We start from the raw sequence: 19,276 nt of genomic DNA, 5'->3' as shown, positions 1-19,276 counted from the left end.
GAGATAAAGTAACTAACAGAAAGTCACATACCCAGTATGTTGGTGGGTCTGGGATTTCCCTGGGGAGTAATAGCGAGGTTCTAAGCCTAGTTTTTTTCTGCTACACCACATCCCTTTCTATTCCCCAGGCCAAGCTCAGAGGAAAATATTTGATCCTTAGATTAAGAGGGGCATAAAAGATAGGCATCATTCAATTTCAACAAGTATCACTAATTTTTAACATGATTTCAATGGCACCCACAGGCAATGGCATTTAAAATTGAAAATGATGTATGCAATTTGTCATCTCCTCCCATCTCATTGAAGAATATGGTAGACTCCAGTGGTATTAATAGGAAAATAGTTTGCTTGTAATAGCCCTTGAAAAATTTAAAAAAATACACTTCTGAGTTAATTCTCTGTTTTAAGCAAAATGACCTAACAGTAACAGAGTATAGGCCTTTTATACTTTCTTGAAACTTCCATTAAAATAATGAAGATAATAAACTTTTGAAGAAAATGAAGAAAAAAAATCAATACTAAATAGAAGAATGATGAATATTTATCTTTCTCATATACCTCTCTTGGCTTTATAAGCCGCATACTTTTCTCAGTGTTAAGTCCATGAAGTTGAAGCTGTGACTCAATAGCATACTGGAAAAGAAAGATGATTTATTAAATCAATTCCAGTGTACAGAAGTACATTGAAATAACTCAGAAAAAATAATAAAATACCAATAAAAGCATATTATTGTATTAAATGCAAGGTCAAGGTTAAAAGTGACTAAGCAGAATATATCAGAGAAGAATTGCTTAACATAATTTACATGCAACAGTCTGAACATTCTTTGAAACACAAAATATTAGAAATGGATGGAAATGTAGGGGTCATCTAGACTTTAGGAGTACAATAGATTTTTAGAATAAGATATTAAATCATCTAATGCAAGTCAAAACAGAGTTTACAAAATAACCAAAGTGAGCAGTGGGGATTTGCTAGGCTCCAACAGAGAGTACAGAAGTGGCTTGTCCTAGAAAGAGTAAGCTAGTAAAAGAAAAGGACATCAAGAAGTTCCCTTCATTGAGAGCCCAAGATATAAATGGGAACAAGAAATTTTAGGAACCTAGAAGTTTTTCAAAATAGGGGTTTGATCCTTTTTAGTAAGATCATGGTTATTAATTTGCATTAATTAAGTGCCTTAAAATTACAAGGTGTGGGCTAGAATACTTAGAAAAGACAGAAATCAAGTTTCTCCAACACTAAAACTGAAATACAGCACTAAAACTGCAATATACTTTAATCTGTGTCTGTCTGTGTCTGGAACAATCATATTTCTTACCAATTGTGATTCCTGAAAAAGTAGCATGATTTTTTTTCTTGAACCACAAGAAATTCTTTTAGTCCTTAATACACTTTTTAAATTATAAAGCACCAGTAATTATGCTAGTGTGCTATGAAAACAAATGGACAAATAAATGTTTATATTCCTACTTTATGTACTTAAAAGGTTAAGTACTGGTATATGTATCGATTTAATTTCATAAAATAAAACAGCAACAAGAATTAATAAAACATTTATAACTGCACTTGCTTTAGACCAGCGGTTTGCTCAATGTCTTTAAAAAGACTAATAAATCAGTGTTCCCATTCAATTCTTTCCTCCTTTAACACATGTTTTACTTGAACAAAAGAAATAAAGCTACAATCTATAAAAAAATGCATAAATCAAAAACATTTGACAGATCTTTTTATTATAAGGTTACTAGGAAAAGACTAGTGAATAAACATTCAAGTCAGGCAAATGATATGCTGCTCCTTTAGGAAGAGTAGAAAGAATATAAATATAATTTGAAGAATCCTTACATGATCTGAAGGGAAGGCTTTAGCTTCTAGGAGAATTTTATACCGTTTGGGTGTAGGCTTGAAAAAGGATAACTGCAATGAAATGGATTTATTGAGAAATGCGTTAATGCACAACTTAGACATTTGTTCATTTTATATATACCACACTTTCATTTTATAATCTCCAGCATTTTAAAGGCATTCATTAATTACACAGCTAGATGTCTGTCAAAGGTACCTTCTCCGATTAGCCTTGTTTCCAGTAAATTCTAAAGTGGAAGAAGATACTTGCTCATTATGTTTATCAATAGGAAAGCAAATTTGGGAGAAAATGTGAATCAGATAAAAACACATTCTCAAACTTTACTTAAATGTTAATTGAAAAATTAACTTCCCAATGCGTTTAATGGCAATTTCTCTATTATGAGACAAATATCATGTTCTGTGTATATTTTATTTATATTGATTTATCTAGCACTGCAGAATTGGTTTCTAGTACATAAGATTTCTACAGTTTTATGATTTTATGAAATCTAGTTTTAGGTCCAACTCAAAGTACTTTTGCCCTAATGAAACATTTGGCATTTCTAGAGACACCAGGGAGAAGTAGCTCATGTGTTCAGTGGGGCCTTTTCATTTCTCCACACAGTTCCTGGAGAAGCAATACTGACTGACAGTAATAACAGTGAGGATGATTACTACTGTTAATTGGATGTTGACCACTGGCCAGGGTGCTAAAGCGATTTTCACATATTATCATGTTTCATGTGTACGAGGTAGGTATCATCATCCTCATTTTTACAGAGGAAAAAATTAAGATTTAAAAACCCTTGTCCAAAGTCAAACAGATATTAAGTAGCCTAGCTGGGAGCCAAGCCAGAGGTGTCTGAGCTGAAAACTATGCTGTTTACCATCATAGTTAACATACTCCACAAGTACTTTCCTTCAGGCATATTTAATAATCATGTCTATATTTTATCAATATAAAATATCAATATCTTAATTGTGCATCTTTGTCCTGTAGACGTTTTCAAAATCTCACTTAAAAATGAAATACAAATTTTTCTTAGCATCAAACAATTACTATAGGTAAGATATTTCAAATCAATAATATATTTGACATTCTAAGGCATACACATTATTAAGTTCTTAGGATGTAAGAAACACCTAAACACAGTGACTCATTTAAGGTACCAGGTCCTTTTTCTCCAATTTAGTTTTATTTTCTAATTCTCTTTAATCTACTCCCCCAAAATTAGTCTACAAAGACATACTAATCCATAGTCCCACCCTGCTAAAGCCCAGCATATTGGAAAACTGTCTTTCTGAAAAGCTCACTGTTTGCTACCATTCGTACATCATTGTTTTGTGTGTGTGCAGCAGTTTTGCTTTTTACCCACTGTGACTCTTATTCCTTATGTTCTGAGATAAGAACTATTCATTATTCTAAAGCTCTTTGCAAGAGTCAATTCTCCCATGGTTATGAAGAAGCCATTCTATCCTGGTCCAACATTTCCTGGTAGAAATGAAAATAACCTCACAACTTATTTTTAAATAAGTAAGTAAACCTCCAAATTCTCATGGATTAAAGATTGAAAACTGTCAGATTCTGTAAACAGTGTATACTAAACATTGGTGGAAAAGGAAGCTTACCAATAGAAGATGTAAATTAACAGTCAAACCATTCATTAGGGCTATTTCTTTCTCATTGGCTCCTGCAAAATAAATATATCATAATTTAGATTTTTCTATTAGTTCTAAGAGTACCTGGAAAAACAAACTATCACTCCTCATCCTTAATGTTTTCAGAGATAAGGACACATTTGATGTGTCATCACAAAGAAATGGAAGTTTTCCCACTTGACTCATTTTATCAAACGATAGCTGGACTCATATGCACATAGCTAGCTAAAAATTATGTTTCCTTTTGACATAGTAAATAATAATAACATAATAGTGAAGCATTTGCTAAACTAAAAATGATTTATCCTATCATCAGCTAGGTTGCTAAATTCCCACAGAGTACATTTTTGTGGTAAGTGTATCTCCAAAAGGAATCTAAAAAGAAATGAAAGCCCATCACATTTTTAAAGCTGGTTGTTTCTAACATCAAATTAAAATGCACCTTTAATAAAAGAAGGCAATGTTGCTAAACATAATTCACTGTTATTACAGTGAGATATACAATACTGTAGTTCATAAGACAAAAGAGCTAGGAGCAAAGTACAAAGAGCTAAATAGCTCTGGGGTTTATTTATACACACTGATATAAGATAATTAATATAGATATGTATTGTCTGATGAAGAAAACACAAAATTAAGATATCCACTACACAATCATAATCTGATATAATTCCTGTTAACAAGGGTTTTGCCACTGGAAACAGACCCAGAGACAAAGCATACATTGAATACTTAAGAACTCAGAGCACAATAACAAAGATAATAATACTTTCCCTATTTTTAGTTCTTATGATGTCTCTTAAAGGCAATTAGACCTGTTTAATAGGAATAATTTCTCTTTACTATCACTGAGAAAAATGGGCTGTGAGCTTTAATGTTTGTAAGGCTGTACTAGGTATTAGAGAAAATGCATCATACAAGTCTTGCACTTTGTATCCAATGAGATACTTCTGATAGAGTCCCATTTTTACTAAAAGAATAGACAGTAAGTAGAATAATTAATCTAATTAATAGATTAATTAATTAATAGATTTTAGGTTAAGTTCACTTGAGGGGAGGCCACTGGAAATAAGTGTATAACTTAGGAATTTATATTTCAACATAGCCATTTAAGGAAAGGCCTGTGTCTTCATTTAGTCAAGAAAAATTTTTATTGCATTTGATGGATGGATTTCCCCATTTGAATGCAAGGTTGGTAAATAAATGGTGGCTGTTAAAAGATGTATCTCTGGTCATTGTAATGTGAATAGTGTCTCAAGTCAAGGGACAATAACGACAACCTCATTCTGCATTCCTAGCACTAAATAAAATGTCTCAAACATACTAGAAAGCTTAATTTGTATACAGGGGCATATGTCTTCTCCTACAGTATAAAAGTCTTTTTGAAATATGGTGAAAGAAATGCTGCAAGCTTTATTTTATTTGTTTCTTTGCATTATGGTATGAATTTTTACTGTTATTTCTGAAACAAAACATTATCTATTATATCAATATTATATAACCCTTAACTCTCTGTTAGCTCTTTACACACATCTTTTCTGAACACTATTCATTTTAATAAAAAATATTCTGGCAGGGAGCGTGGAAGGAGAGAACGAAGGAAAAATAATACATTTGGCCCTCCTTATCTGTGGATATGAAACCTGCGGATATGGAGGACGGACTGTATTCATGGCACGACTCACTTTATATTAGGGACTTGAGCATCCTCCTATTTTGGTATCCGTGGGGGAGCCACGCCCCAAACATACTGAGAAAGCAGAATTAGTAGAAAGAAAAGCATTTGAAAGAATGTGGTGGGAAGAAAACAAAAGAGGAGAAAGTTCATAAATTTTATCACAAAATGAAAACAAAGAAATAGAAGAGGCAGGAAGGGAGGGAGACTCTCTATACAAGGTCAGGCATTTAATTTTTGCTTAATGATTACCTTCTGATTAAAATAATTATTCATTCTTCAGGAATGTTAGTCCTTCAAATAATAGTGTTCATTTTGGATCACCTAAAATTTTTCTTGCATGGAATGTGATGAACCACAAGTGCTAGGCTGAATTAATCTAGGCATACACGTGGCCTTTCCTCCCCTCACTCTCAATGGCATGCTGACATTGGATCAATTCTTTGTAAATAATCCCTCACTGACTTGAATAATTTGTCTGCCCGCAAAAATTATCCCACCTTGGCACACTTTAAATTCAATCAAGCTCTTCACAAAATGCCCTCCTCACCTGCTAACGAACTTTGTCAAGGAGAGGTTCGGTGTACTTAACTTGTGCGTGCGTACCTATGTATATCTAAGGATGTTGCAAATATTAATGCTGCAGAACATTAACAGAAATGTTTATTCCAAATATGACCTAAAGGCACTAAAGAATCAAGCGTTGTTAACATGAAAGGGCCACCAGTCAGACTGATTTTTAGCCTATTTTCCAAAGGAAATATATTTAATTGACCTATCTCTTTTGGTCCAATATGTATTTCTGAAATCAACATTTGTTGTTTTAAGATATTTCAATATTATGAGCATTCCATAGACAAAAATCTTTTTTTTAAAGCAAGCTGAAATTATTTCAAGTTGTTTTTCATTGTACCTTTTCTTTCTCCCAAGAACTTTTCGTGAAATAATGTTGAAACATCAACAACTAGAAGTATGAGCTGTAATTCCCTGTGCTATACAATATATCCTTGTTGCTTATCTATTTTATACATAGTAGTTTGTAACTCCCCTAATTTGCTCCTCCCTCTTCCCTCTCCCCTTTGGCAACCACTTGTTTTTTTTATACATCCGTAACTCTGTTTCTGTTTTGCATATACCTTCTTTTGTATTATTTTTTAGATTCCACATCAGTGATATCATACAGTATTTGTCTTTTCTTTGTATGATTTCTTTCACTAAGCATAATATGCTCTAGGTCCATCCACACCCCTGCAAATGGCATTATTTCATTCTTCTTTATGGCTGAGTAATATTCCATTATATATGTATACACCACATCTTCTTTATCCATTCATTTGACTAAAATTCAATAAAAAATAAAAATAAAAAAAGAACTACAAGTATTGGGGGCAAATTTATTGGAGGCCAAGGTTTTTTTAAAAACTTCATGAAAACTTATGAGGATTTGAAAGAGTCTTTATTTTAGAAGATCATATAAAACTCACTGCAGTAAATGTAAAAATTTGAATTACTTCATCTGAGATGGGTGTGAGCCAGGGTTCTCATTTGAAGAGTGCTTTCTTGCTTGCTTATTTATTGAACATAACTTTTTGTTTACCAGAAGGTGAAAGTTATGTACAAGCACTGCCTTCTTATCTCAATGCCTGGCATGCTAACGTTTATTGAGCCCTTATTATGTGCCAACACTTCTAATGTAACTTGTATTATTTTCACAGTAACTTGATAAGGTATCTACTTTGATTTCCATATTTATCAATGAGGAAACTGATGTGCACAGAAATGAACTAACTCGCTTAAGGTCTCACAGATAGGAAGTAGGAGACAAAATCTTACCCTCTCTTAGAAAAAAATATTAATTAAAATCTTTGTTCAAGGTAATATTTGGAAGTGTTGTCTACATTATCCACTCCCTGTAAGTCAAATATAGGAAGCCCATGTTCATTACCAACATCCCTCTGCATCTTTCTAGTCTTCATTTAATTTCAAATATTTTGCAAAGTGAGGTCAGCAGGGTTCCAGGCTGCTTAGTGTTTGATAAGAAGGTTAATGATGGATCTCATAACTGCCATACCATGTTCTGTATATTTTATCAAGCAGATGCAAATGTTAATTGTGGATTTTGTTGTAAGGTTTGTAGTTAGGCTAAGTCTGAGAACTTTTCACTCTGTTTTTCAAATAGCAAATTCCTATGGCCTTAGAGGTGGCTAGTGTGTGGTTGAGGATTTATGACTTTGGAGAGAGCTCCCAGGGATTATTGCTTCTCTGAGGGTCAACCACAAGTTTCATAAAGCAAATTTATGTTCACATTACAACATTTTTATAAGCTGAAATGTATGTATCTAGCCCTTTGTGATGTTTATGTACCCAGGGAGAAGTAGGCTTAATAATAATACTAATAATATTCTTCAGCAATTCTATTTCTAGCATCTTGATAATATGACATTAACTATAAGGGAAAGTTATTCCATGTTTTGCAGAATTGTTAGCTCCATATAAAATGTTTTATTAATGGTTTTTCTTCTCATCTGAAATGGAAATTCTTTTCTATGTCTATGAATAAGTAGGGTTGCTCACTGTCTCTTCCTCTTCTCTATCTACTCTATCAATTTGTACACATAATAATTTTTATTATACTCCTGTTACTTCTTTTTGAGAAATTTTATGGCAAAATACAGGTTGTGGTTTTAAGAACCTGGAATATTCAGTCATAGTCCAAAATATACAACTTGTCTTTTTGTTCATGACACATTTAGACAGCCCACAAGTAGCAAAAATCAATTTGACTTCTGCTACTCTCTTCTGTAGTTAATACATAATTTTAAAATTTATTTTGTGATTTATACAATATCTACTTCCAAAGAGGATTTTAGGTTTCTTGTATTACATGTGAGAAAGAATGATTTTAAAAAAATTGCAACAGAGTACTATATATGTGGATGAGAAACAAATTAGGAGCTATTAAAAAAAATTTTTTTTATTAAATATTTTTGCTACTTCAAACTCTACCAAATTTTCTCAGAACTTACTAGTAACCAAGGCAAAAGGGAACCTGCATGGGATTTGCAGCAAAAAAATAAACATGAACAGACACACAATACCTTCTAAAAGAATCAATTCCTACTAAATCGAACAAAGTGAACCCATTCATTTTTCAACTTAAATTAAGAACTGTTTCTTGGACTAATATATACAATTTTAAAAGTAAAGAAATTTGGGGATAGATGATAGCCACTGAAATTAAAAAAAAAAAAAGCTTTTAAAATATTGCTCATAATATACTTTTGCAGATACTGTCAACAAAAAAAAAATAGAAATATTTCTCCTGATACAACATAAACTGTAGAGAGCAAAGTAAACATTTAATAAACTAATCATTAAACTAAAGATTTAGTTTAATGAACTGACAATATTTCAAATAAAATATGACAATGCATTTGTCATATTAAAGCTTGAAACTTTGAGAATATATATATACTGTATATATATATATAATAAACAATACGTATACTGTTTATTGAGTTTCATATGTACAAATGTGACTTTGCCCATTTCAAGACATAATTGTTATTTTTATATCCCGTATAATTAGGATCAAATGACTATAATTTAATTTATACAACATTCAAGGACAAAAATCACAGAAAACATAATGAAGTTTGTCCCATATGTTACAGCTTTGTATGGTATTTCAAAGACACACAAAAATCCCTAAATCTAGAACTGATAAATATTCTTTAAACATTTTTAGTAAGCTCAATCTTCTTACTTATCTAAATAAATCTGAATATTTAGTTGTTGTTGTTTTTTAATTTCCTTAGTAATCATAATGAGATGTGGGCTGGTTTAAATTTCAGTGATCATTCTGACATGTGTGTTTGCTGGGCAACAAAACACATGCACATTTAATAAGTTGCAATAGAGCTATAAACTTTTAAACGATCAAAGGAAATCTTTTTGTAGGTTTTATGGGCTTCATAAATAAATCTCAGTAAATGATAGCCTTACCACTTCCCTGGCCTGTATATAAACATTTGAACTCCTCTTTAGAGGATGATAAATACTAATCACAAAATAATAGGATTAGAATGCAATTTATGTTCTGAAAGCAAATCTAGCAAAGAAAGAAACAGTCCACATCTAAGGAAAACATATATGCTCAGGTCAAATTAACGCAGGATTATTTTTTTAATTTACATGTTAGGCATTTGAATGAATATAATAGGAGTCTAAAAAATGAACATAAATGAAAGCATTGTCAAACAACTAATTAATACACCTGTAAATATAGTCCAGGATTGTTCAGGTGGGAATTCCCTCCATGAGAATATACACTCCTCTGGATAATGCTGTCAGTCTGATCAAATGCTCTGTGCTCCCAAGATCCTGACTGGTCTGGCAGGAGATGCTATGTTTTCACCTTTACCCACCCTGGCTGACAAGGTTCTGGCCTTGAGTTTGAGCCCCAAGCATCCAGGGCTCTGCAGATTCGCCCTGGGGCTTCTTGTGAGAGTCCTGGACTCAGGCCCTACACACTCCTGGCTCCATGCACTATCCCCAGATATTGTGCTTCCAGCTTTCAACTGCTTCTTTCTTCAGCAATTGCTATATTTCTGGTCAGTAGGGATTTCTATTTATTTTTTTTTAGTGTTGCTATATGTGTGTTAATCTAAATTTTTTTCTATCATTTCTCTGTTTTTGGAATAGAAGGGAGCATTTTCAGTTTGTACTTAATGTGTTATCTTAAACTAGAAGCCAATCTTCTGATCCTACAATATAACCACATAAAACAGAAATGTGTGTAGTGTAATGATTACTCAGTAATAACTAGCAGCAAACAGAGCTTGTTGCTTTTGCTTGCAACCCTTTGATGGAGTGTTTTTTGTTTGTTTGTTTGTTTTTGTTTTAAACTTGCTGAATGGGACAGGTTACACATTCATATAGTTCATAAACTAAAAACAGGTTTTCCTTAAAGTCTGGTAGTTTGGGGTGTGTTAAGCACCCACTGTGTTCCCCGCTGTGCATGTGGTGGGGTTTGTCGTGCTATGAAAACCCATGTCAGAACCTTCAGATTGCCCAAATATCGCAGAGAAGACTTTTCCAGTCTCCTGCCTAGACACTGGGAGCTAAGTTAGCGTAGAGGTGGATAAACATTTATTTAACTCTGTTTTCACCAGGGAATATGTTATGGACTGAACTGTGTCCTCCCTGCCTTTACCAGTGAGATTTTAGTCTAATAGAGAATTCTAAGGACTAATTTTTAGTTGACTGAATACCTAAACTTGGGCAGTAGTCCTGCAACCTGGGCTGGGCCATCTAGGCCTGGTTCTCTACCATGTTGAGGCTTTCTGGGAAGCTAGCCACTTTGGGCAGGAGTAAAATGCAAAGTTGTTTACTGAGGATCTGGTTTGGGGGGGTTGGTTGGGGCAGATATTTATGCTGGGGTGACTCCCAGAAATACATAAGAAAAAGCTAGAAAAACAATGTCCCTAAATTCTTTGTGGTATGTTTGCAAACTGCCTTAGATTGTTTTGACTATAAGTTTGAATCTCTCCTTGTTAAACACAGTACAAAAGCTTGAGGTTTCCTCTCCCTCTTGCAGCCAGTACAGAGGATGTAAATGGTGGCTGAAGACTGAGTAAGCTTCACCTGATTGGTGTGGGTGCTGGTCTCTTGTCAAATGTGTCCCTAAACTTCCTTCTCCTCACAGGCAAGCCCCCAACCAAACATCTAAGGAAGTGCTCCTTTCTTCCTCTTCTCCCTACATGGGGTTACCAGCAAAGCCAATACAACCACTACTTAGATAGAATAATGACTTCTGCAAATTCAAGGGTGTTCCTTCTCCCAACCTCTCCTCTTTCCTTCCCTTACAAACCCTCTACCCTAGACAACATCCTCCCCACCACACCACCCCCCCCACCCCAGGATCCCTGCTTACCCTTCTAGTGTGGTCTGGTAATATCACCACCTTGAGTGTGAATTACTATCCTTATTGCCCCTATTCAAGAAGAGCCAGCTGGCATGTTGTCAGGAAGCACTATTTAAAATGTGAATTGTTACAGAGCAAATGAATACTGTGTAAGAACATTAAAACAGAGAGAGAGATTTCTAGTTGTGGCCTTTTCTTTTCCACTTACAGAAGTTTCTTTCACATTTCTTATAAAGCAGATTTAGTGGTGCTGAACACTTCTAGCTTTTACTTATTTGTGAAACTCTTCATCTCTCCTTCAAATTTGAATGACAGTCTTGCCAGGTAGAGTATTCTTGGTCGTAGGTGTTTTTTTTTTTTTTTTTCCACCACTTTAAATATGTGATGCCACTCCCTTCTGGCCTTGCAGAGTTCCTGCTGAAAAGTCAGCTGACTGTTTTATGGGGATTCTCTTGTATGTAATTACTTGCTTTTCCCTTGCTGCTTTTAAGATTTTCTCTTTCTCTTTATTTTTTTGACATTTTAATTACAATGTGTCTTGGTGTGGACCTCTTTGGTTTGATTTTATCTCTGTGATTTCTGGACCTGGATGTCTGTTTCTTTTCCCAGGTTAGGGAGGTTTTCAGCTATTATCACTTCAAATAACTTCTCTGCCCCTTTCTCTCTTCTCCTTCTGGGACCCCTATAATGTGAATGATAGTACACTTGATATTGTCCCAGGGGTCTCTTAAACTGTCCTTATTTTTCAATTCTTTATTCTTTTCTCTGCTTAGCTGGAGTGATTTACACTACTCTGTCTTCCAGTTCACTGACACGTTCCTCTGTGTCATCTAATTTACTGTTGATTCCATCTAGTGTATTTTTATTTCAGTTATTGTGTTCTTCATGTCTGTTTGGTTCTTCTTTATATTTTCTAACTCATTGTTTAACTCCTCACTGTTTTCATCCATTCTCCCTAATTCATTGAGCATTTTTATAATCACTACCTTGATTTTTTTATCAAGTAGTTTACTTATCAACACTTCACTTAGTTCTTCAGTTTCATGTTGTTATTTGTTTGGAACATATTCCTCTGTCACCTCACTTTGCCTAATTCTCTATGTTTATTTGTATGTTTTAGGGAAGTTTGTTACATTTCCTGATCTTAAAGAAGAGGCTGTATGTAGGAAACTTACTATGGGGCTCAGAAGCACACTCGTCTCTGGTCACCAGAGCTATATTTTTTGTTTGTTTAATACCTTAAATTTCATATAAGATTTTAGGCAATACTGAATAATCAACCCAATTAAACAGATAACTTTTTTTGAAATGTTAACACATTTACCATCTAAAGCTACCTTGAATAGTTTTACCAACAGTAGATAGAATTCACTTTAAGGAATATATTATATACCAAAAAACAGCATCAACTATATTATTTTCAACAGCACTCAGCCTAATTTTTAAAAGATCACCATGAGTTAATTTGAAATGAACCAAAACATATTGGTGTTTTAGACCTTTAGCATGTTAAGGTTAATGTTTATTTTACCATATAATAAAACCTTAGAAAACTCATTTAAGTTGATTTTTATGAAACTTATTTAATTATAAATATGTGTGTTTCTTATTGGTGAGCAAATACTAGTCCTAGAATACATAAGAAAAAATAACATTAGCAATGAGTCTTAATTAAAGGCATGCTTATGCCTTAGTATTATGGATTAAAATAGAAAATCAGGACATTCTTCAATAAAATTTTTACCTTATAACCTATGTGTATAACTAAATGATTATATCTTTATGATTCTTTTGGAAAAAATTCATTTTATACTTACCTACAATGTCAGTCATAAGTCCTAAAATAGTCTCATCTCCTATAATCCAAGGACGTTTCCCTACATCATGACCATAGGCTCCCCTGAAATTGAAAAAGGAGATAAACAATCTTAGTTTATGTGTGTCTCTGTGTGTATCTGTGTGAGTGTGTGTGTGTGTGTGAGTTTTCAAATATCAGCATTAGCAACTGGACATTTCTAAATGAGTGTTTGTAGTGTTTTAATAAAAAGCATGCTTTTTTGAAAACCAAAAGTAATACTTGAGAATTCTGCTTTTTAACTTGTCATTTTAAAAAATTTCTTTGATTTCCTTTTTGTTGGGGAGCGTAGGGGCGATTACCCATATATTTCATTATTTTTTTCTATTTTGGAGTCTAAGATGTTATTTTTTTCTCTTTTCTTTTGAAAATTTCAAGACTATTTGAATATCTTACTTGTATACCATACCATATAGTTGTACCTATACTAAAACATATTAACTGTTATTTGAGGCTAGAGATTAAAATGATTATTAATTAAATTTTAAAATATAATTACGATCTGTAAATTAAATAGAAGTATATAAAATGTGACTATACTCATGGTAACATTTTAAGTAGATAGTAAAACGTTGCAATAATCAAAGCCAACACTATTTCTTGACCTATTTTCTAGCAATTTCATCTATCATATTCTAGCTCAATTTTATTATTCTAGTAAGTATCCCAGTAGGCATAATGGAAAAAACACAAAATACGTAAGAGAACTTCAACTCTCTGGTAGTTTCTATCAAATGAGGAGGCAAAATATTTGAAAAATATAGGAGAAGAAATTAAAACAAAGGATCAAGAAGGGAGTGACTTTGTGTACTGTTACAAACATATCTTAGGAAGCTTTGAATTAGATTGTTTTAAATTCTTTTGGAATCCAAAGACTGTGTAAACTTGGAAGAAAAGAATGAGCATGTGCTGTATGTATAGTGCTAATTGTGATGAATACATACTCTGAAATTAAGTAAGCTGGCAGTGGTGAGCTGGTAAACCTCTTCTCAGAGGTGAAGCGTAGCAGAACACACCACACTAAAATGTAGCATTGTGGTATATTGATCATCTTGAGCTGTAGGCACTTAAAAACAGAAAATGCATGGAGAAGCTTTCTCTGAACTTCCCTATCTGCCTAAAGACAGATCCTTCAAAAGGAATTCAGTTGTCATAAATCCCCTCCTCAGGAGTTTCATCAACCAGGGAAAATTGATTCTTAGCACAGAAGAGATTAGAAGTCAGTGACACCCCAGACAAACTTTGTCACAAACTATACCTCTTATCTATTCTTCAAGGACCATCTTTCATAGAAATCCTTTACTCTCCTCTAAGAGGCCTTCATCTCTCCTCCTCTTTCCCTATTAACATGGGATTTAAGCTTGAATTCTAAGCCACTTTTGGGAGTTACTCATTTTTCCCTGGGTATTTCCTATCTATACATGAGGTATTCATGTTAATACACTTCTGTTTGTTCTTCTCTTTTTAATCTTTTATTACAAGCTCTCAGGTAAAAACTCAGTAGGGTAAAGGAAAATATTTTTTCTCCTCTACAGAGCAGTGGGGACCTGGAAGGGAGGAGCCCTGTTTTTTAGCCCTTGCTGTTTTTTTGCGGTATGACTACCCCCATTCACGTGGCCAATTTGGTATCAACAAAAATCTTGAATATTTAGCAGTTGGCTCCATCACATGGGATGAGACAGGTCCAGGGCAATATTGGGCCCGAGGCTACATTTATTAGAGGTTTATAGGGCCTAATTTTCCACTTTTATAAAAGTAAATGGGTTACAATATATAACTTAAAGGATAGCTATGAAAAACAAATAACATGTGAAAAAGATTGGTACATGGTACCCCTTTTCTGAGTTTTCTTTCCTAATGAAAATCTAATGTTAAAACTCACTTCACCAGCATGAGGTGTAAAACACAACTTTTAAACTAATATTTCAATTACCATATAACCTGAGATGAAGGAAGAAGACTTTCTTTGAGAATAAGCATAGACTATAAGAACTAAGGAGGAAAAGAAGGGCAACTGTTAGTGCATATTATTCATATTATTATTAGATAGCCTGCAGCTTGCCTCTTTCTTGACTTCCAATATAAATACTAAAGACAAAAATCATTATCATTAAATAGTATTTAAAGGCAGATGCTTGGATACTTTTTTATTTTAATCATATAGAGTTCCATGGCCTTGCTGATAGCACAATACATCTTATTACATTTAGGTAGTAAAATTCTATGTTCTGCCTCAGAGAATTTATATCTCAGAATATGATGCCACCTATTTCTCACTCTGGTAGACACCATGATAATAATCTTTAAGGATACTTTCTTCTTGCAATGCTTTTGTCATCTTCCTCCCTTTAAAATATCACACGCAGAGTCAGCTTCTTCATTTTGTCAGTCTCCTAACCTGAGATAGTGAAATGTATTTAGAAAGTGTTACCCAAATAAACTCAAAGTAAAGTGGCCTGTCATTAGAAAGAGCTGATGTGGATCACACTGCAGTCATAACGTACATATTCAAGTTAAGAGAAAGATTATGTTGTTCTCATTCAAAATGGCTTAAAATAGTTGCAGTGTAGCTGCAATCTTCTTTTACAAATGCTGGAAAGGAAAAGAGAGCATAGGAAAGCATTCACTCACTACCATAGCATCAATCATTGCCTGAGTGGGCTGTCCTCAGAGAAGTCTAGAAAACGGTATTTGCTCAGAAAATTAAATTTCAGAATATAAAATCTAATTAGGAAGTTAATAGAAATGTGGATCCTCTTTGAAATACGACTGTGATTTAACCATCCTACAAAATGAAAAGTGGCCCTGCTTTTAAAAGCTCCCCCCAGTAAGTGAATAAATAAGACTTCACAGTCTTCCTTAATGATATCACAAGTTTTTTTCTGTGACCCAATTGTTGATTAGCCAACAGAGATGTCAGGAAAAGCTCTGTCACATGTCATACCACATATTTTCTTATTCATACTGAAGGGTGGCAGAATATGCCACACTAAAACTGGCCTCTTTGGCATAAGGATTATTTTGCACAAAGCACAAAGAATGCACTTGAGGGCTTCCCTGGTGGTGCAGTGCTTGAGAATCCACCTGCCAATGCAGGGGATATGGGTTCAAGCCCTGGTCTGGGAAGATCCCATATGCCGTGGAGCAATTAAGCCCGTGTGCCACAACTACTGAGCCTGTGCTCTAGAGCCCACGAGCCACAACTATTGAGCTCAGATGCTGCAGCTACTGAAGCCTACGTGCCTAGAGCCCATGCTCCACAACAAGAGAAGCCACCACATGAGAAGCCCACGTACCGCAACGAAGAGCAGCCCGCTGTCGCCGCAACTAGAGAAAGCCTGCGCGCAGCAACAAAGACCCAACACAGCCAAAAATAAATAAATTAAATTAATTAATTAATAAAAAGGAATGCACTTGAAAAACAGCAAATGCATGGGGAGGATATCTCTGAACTCCCCTTATCTGCCTGAAGACAGATCCTCCAAAAAGGACTCAGTTGTCATAAATTCCCTCCTCAGGAATTTCATCAACCAGAGGAGATTTACTCTTGTCACAAGAGAGGAGACTAGAAGTCAGCACCACAGCCAGACAAACTTTGTCACAAGCTATCACACTTCCCATCTATTCTTCTAAAGTTCCATTCATCCTTCCTAAAAATCGTTTACTTTCCCCAGAGTAGCCTATATACCCCTCCTCTGTCCCTATTAAGACAGTACGTAAGCTCTCAAATCTCATTGCTTTTTTGGATATTCACTTTTTTTTTTTTCCTGTGATGCCGTCATGCACGTAATGTTAAAAGTGTACTTTTATGCCTTCTTTCTTGTTAATCTGCCTGTTGTGTTTATTTCATAGACCCAGCTAATGGATCTAGGAGAGTAGGGGGACAGTCTTTCCTCCCTTACAATACACTTTTTTTTTTTTTTTTTTAAAGAAACCCATGAATTGAACCACTGCAGGTCTGCAGGAGCAGACCTCTCCCATGTGCTTTACCAGTACCTTTTCTTTACACACATTGCCATGTAAGTTAAGTCACTGTCTGCAAACCAGGCCTTTTGTTTCTAATATGTAATTCAGTGGGCTATTTTTCTTTTTAAATAATTCTACCTAATATGTCTCAGTTCTTAGAAGAATCCCTATAAAAACACAAATGTGGCAAGTTTTTGCTCCTATGAAAAAGAAAGAAATTTATTTATCTAGCAGATAAGACAACCCAGAAGACCTAAGATATAGTGATTATATCTTAGGGACACAATATACATTTCTCAGCTTACAATGTGCTCTTTAGGACTGATGTATCTTTCCTTCTAGCCGAACTTTACCACTATGAATATTAACCCATGTTATTCTCCTTTAAATAATCTGGACCATTGGTAAAATATATAATTTTAGATGTTCTCAAAAATTATTTAAGTTTATTGCTTATCCATCCTAGCAGATCCACAATGAATAAGCATATGATATTGTTGCTTCTTATTGTTTATGGTAGCTTCTTGCTGATAACTAATTATTATATATCAAAGAGTAAAATTACACTAAAAGTTTTCTATTTCAGAATATTAAAATTATCTAAAGATTATCATTTTATCAAACAAATAATATATTCTCCAAAGTAAAGTGTTATTAACCTACTTTAGAAATCACATACAGTTGAAAATGACTTTGGAAAATAATGATAATCATTTATAAAAAACACAGAGGTAAGTATTTTATTTTCATAGTTTTGCCTTAAGTAACTTGAAGTTTTAGAAGAAATCATTTGGGTCCTAAAGTATTTCTAAGTGTGCCTGTATCCTTGACTTTTCTTTAGTATAAATAATCAAATATGGTAGCCATATGAATTATAAGATTGGATGGCACTGTGACCAGTGATGGTTTATTTTGTAGATAGGTAGGTAGTATGTCTACAGTAGGCCATAAAAGATGATGACATAGAAGATGAAAACCGTGAGCCAAATGTCATTTCCTACATTATAGGTCATGGATGGCCAGAGACTTGATATCAGTATCCCAGAGTAATATCTTGCTTAGAGCACTCAAATTTCTATGTTACTGTTAAGATTATAAATTTTTAATATTATTTTTTTTCCAGTAAGCAACTAATTTCAGTGTGCATTAGAGTGTTTAGTGACTGTGTAGCTCTCTTTGACTCAGTTCTTCTCAAAATCTCTCACTGATCTAGAAGAGGGGGAGACACTGGCCTGGCTTGGGTATCAGCTAAGAAGTAGGGCAGAAGTGGGGTTGGAGGAGATGAAGAGGAACAGATAATCAGATAGAACTCACCACAGTAATGGGAGGCCCTGGATCTAGAGGCAAATCAAATATATGCAGGGGAGATTTGGTACAAAAACAAAAGCAATAGCCAGAGAGGGAATTGAAGGAACCAACAGGCCACCAGAGTGGCATGAAGTTACTTTAAACTAAAAGCATGTGGACAAACAGCAGCCTAAGAAAGAAACATTATCTAGACTTGAGGAAAGCCTCCTGAAAATGCCATTGCCATTGACCCACCGTCAGAGAAAAATGGCACTTAGCACTAGGAGTTACACATTTACTTTCCCTCCATTTTCCGCTTGGGGGACTTCCAGCCCAGAAAGATACTGCCCATTATCATCAGGATGGAAAAGCCCAACAGAACCTTCCATACTTTCCTACTGAAGCCCTAAAACTCGCCCCTTTTGTTAAGTTGGTTTTAAACCTTTACTCTGGCTGATCAGTGAATCACTGTTTGTAGAGTGCTTCTGCACACATGTGAAATAAACTTTTCTCCTGCTAATCTGTCTGTTGTCAATTAATTCTCAGGCCCCCAACCACTAGAATGTAAGTTAGTAGAGGAAAAGTTTTCCTCCCAACACAACCTTAGCTGGAAAAGGCCAGAGTGGAATTTTAAGCTAAATATTTAGGAGCAAAGAGTAATGAACAAACCCATTTGAGATGAAAGATCAAGGATGGGATAGGGGAAAACAGGATTGCGATCATGCACCTCAAACACCACTGACATCGGGCTGGCAGGGCTATGATGTTGACTGGGCCACCACAGTTTACAGCAAAAAGACTAAATAAAACAAACTAGCTACCTAATCTTTTTCTCAGAAGAAGTCTTTTCAAAATTTGGTTTACATTGCTTGAAGCATTACAGTGCACCTCCTTGCTAAATTGTCTGTCTGATGAAAAATAGGTAGAAGGGTTTAAGATTATGTAATTTTCTGTTGTCACAAGGTAAAATATAAAATTGAAAGGTAACAACGGTAGAAGGGCATTATGACAGAGAGACATTTTCCTGGAACATAATTGGAATACATGTCTTGAGAAAAATCA

General features: G+C 34.4%; 1 protein-coding gene across 1 annotated transcript in view; it reads right to left on the bottom strand.

Annotated features, from left to right (window-relative positions):
* The window catches only part of KYNU (kynureninase), a 100,317-nt gene that overhangs the window by 55,640 nt on the left and 25,401 nt on the right, over positions 1-19,276 (bottom strand). The window contains 4 exon segments of the mRNA XM_082629799.1: positions 559-633; positions 1,844-1,915; positions 3,476-3,537; positions 12,924-13,006. Of these exon segments, the coding sequence (XP_082485925.1) occupies positions 559-633; positions 1,844-1,915; positions 3,476-3,537; positions 12,924-13,006 (292 nt within the window).

This window comes from Mesoplodon mirus (genome assembly GCF_964341445.2).
Source record: "Mesoplodon mirus genome assembly, chromosome: 8".
In the NCBI taxonomy this organism is placed as follows: domain Eukaryota; kingdom Metazoa; phylum Chordata; class Mammalia; order Artiodactyla; family Ziphiidae; genus Mesoplodon; species Mesoplodon mirus.
This window is presented reverse-complemented; position numbering and strand designations above follow the sequence as displayed.